Source organism: Fukomys damarensis, unplaced genomic scaffold (assembly GCF_012274545.1).
Source record: "Fukomys damarensis isolate Sample0158 unplaced genomic scaffold, DMR_v1.0_HiC HiC_scaffold_26, whole genome shotgun sequence".
Lineage (NCBI taxonomy): Eukaryota > Metazoa > Chordata > Mammalia > Rodentia > Bathyergidae > Fukomys > Fukomys damarensis.
Window position 1 is genome coordinate 20,141,129 of NW_022900938.1, and position 1,296 is coordinate 20,142,424.

Consider the following 1,296-nt stretch of genomic DNA (forward strand, 5'->3'; position numbering starts at 1 on the left):
GGCGTTGGGCGGCTCCGGCTCCGGCGCGGATCAGGTGCGGCGCTACCGCACGGCGTTCACCCGGGAGCAGATCGCGCGCCTGGAGAAGGAGTTCTACCGGGAAAACTACGTGTCGCGTCCCCGCCGGTGCGAGCTGGCCGCGGCGCTCAACCTGCCCGAAACCACCATCAAGGTATCGATTCCAGTGCGCGCCGGGAGCCCGGACGCCCGGGTGATTAGTTTCTTTCCCGTTCTCCCTTTCTTGTGGCTAGATTTAGCACAGGGCCTGGAAATCCGTGGGAGGTTAGGCACCAAAGGCGTTGGCTTACAGCATTTATTTCTCAGGTGCCCAACGCCTGGCTGACCTAGGAAGGCTCTTGCGAGGCCTAGGACACAGACCAGCCCCTGCCTCCGCTCGGTTCTGCCCAGTGCCTGCCCAGACGCCCCTCACCGCACCTGTGGCCCGCTCTCCCCTGTGTGGCAAAGCCAGCTGGTCTTTGTTTCTCTGGCTCGAAGCTGGAGAGGCGCCTTTCATTTGCTCTTCTTCTGGGATATTTATTTTGCACATAAATCGTTAATACATGGAGAAAAGGATACTGTATTTAAAAAAATCTATGGGCCCGAGAACGTAGTTTCTTAAACATTTTTGTTTTCTCTCAGGCAACAAGAGAAAGGCAATCTCTTGGGAGAAAAACGCAACGAAATTGTCCTCATTTATATATCTATTTAGGTTATTCATTTTATTATACATCCGGGGGACAGAGCCAGGAGATAGGGCCACTTGGCGAATAGTTCTCGAAGCATTTGATACTCTAGAAAAAGAGAAAACTCCATGGGATAGGAGAAGGGTGTGGGGCCCTCTCAGTCTGATCAGGCTTTATTTAATTTGGAGTTGTGACGAATGATATCTTTATTAGCTTCGGTGTTAGGAGGGACAGAAAAGTCCCCTTCCGGGTTTATGGGGACCTTGCTCTCCTCACTCATTTAGAACAAATATTCCAACAAATTTACCCCTTCAAAGCCATAATAGGACCCGAGCCTCTAGGGGCAGGTCCTTGTACGCTTCAGGCTCGACACCTCCAGCGGTCACCTCTCAGAAAAGCTGCAGCCCAGCCTCTCTTCCAAGGCTGCTCAGAATCCGAGTACAAATCCAGGGATTGAGAGGCGGGTGCTCAGCGGGGCTGGGGGCGCCGGTGGGTGGCGGGAGGGACAGAAAGGTTGAGTTGAGACCAGAAAACACAGTGAGAACGAAAAGATCGGAGCCCCAGGAGCTGCGGGCGGAGGGCGAGGGCGGGGTGGAGGGGGAGGGCAGGGGGG

At 54.5% G+C, this 1,296-nt stretch overlaps 1 protein-coding gene across 1 annotated transcript in view; it reads left to right on the forward strand.

Annotated features, from left to right (window-relative positions):
• Positions 1-257, forward strand: part of Evx2 (even-skipped homeobox 2) — a 1,762-nt gene extending 1,505 nt beyond the window's left edge. The window contains exons 3-4 of the mRNA XM_033756363.1: positions 7-172; positions 252-257. Coding sequence (XP_033612254.1) covers positions 7-172; positions 252-257 — 172 coding nt within the window. The remainder of the gene's footprint in view (positions 1-6; positions 173-251) is intronic.
• Positions 258-1,296: the final 1,039 nt, after the last annotated feature.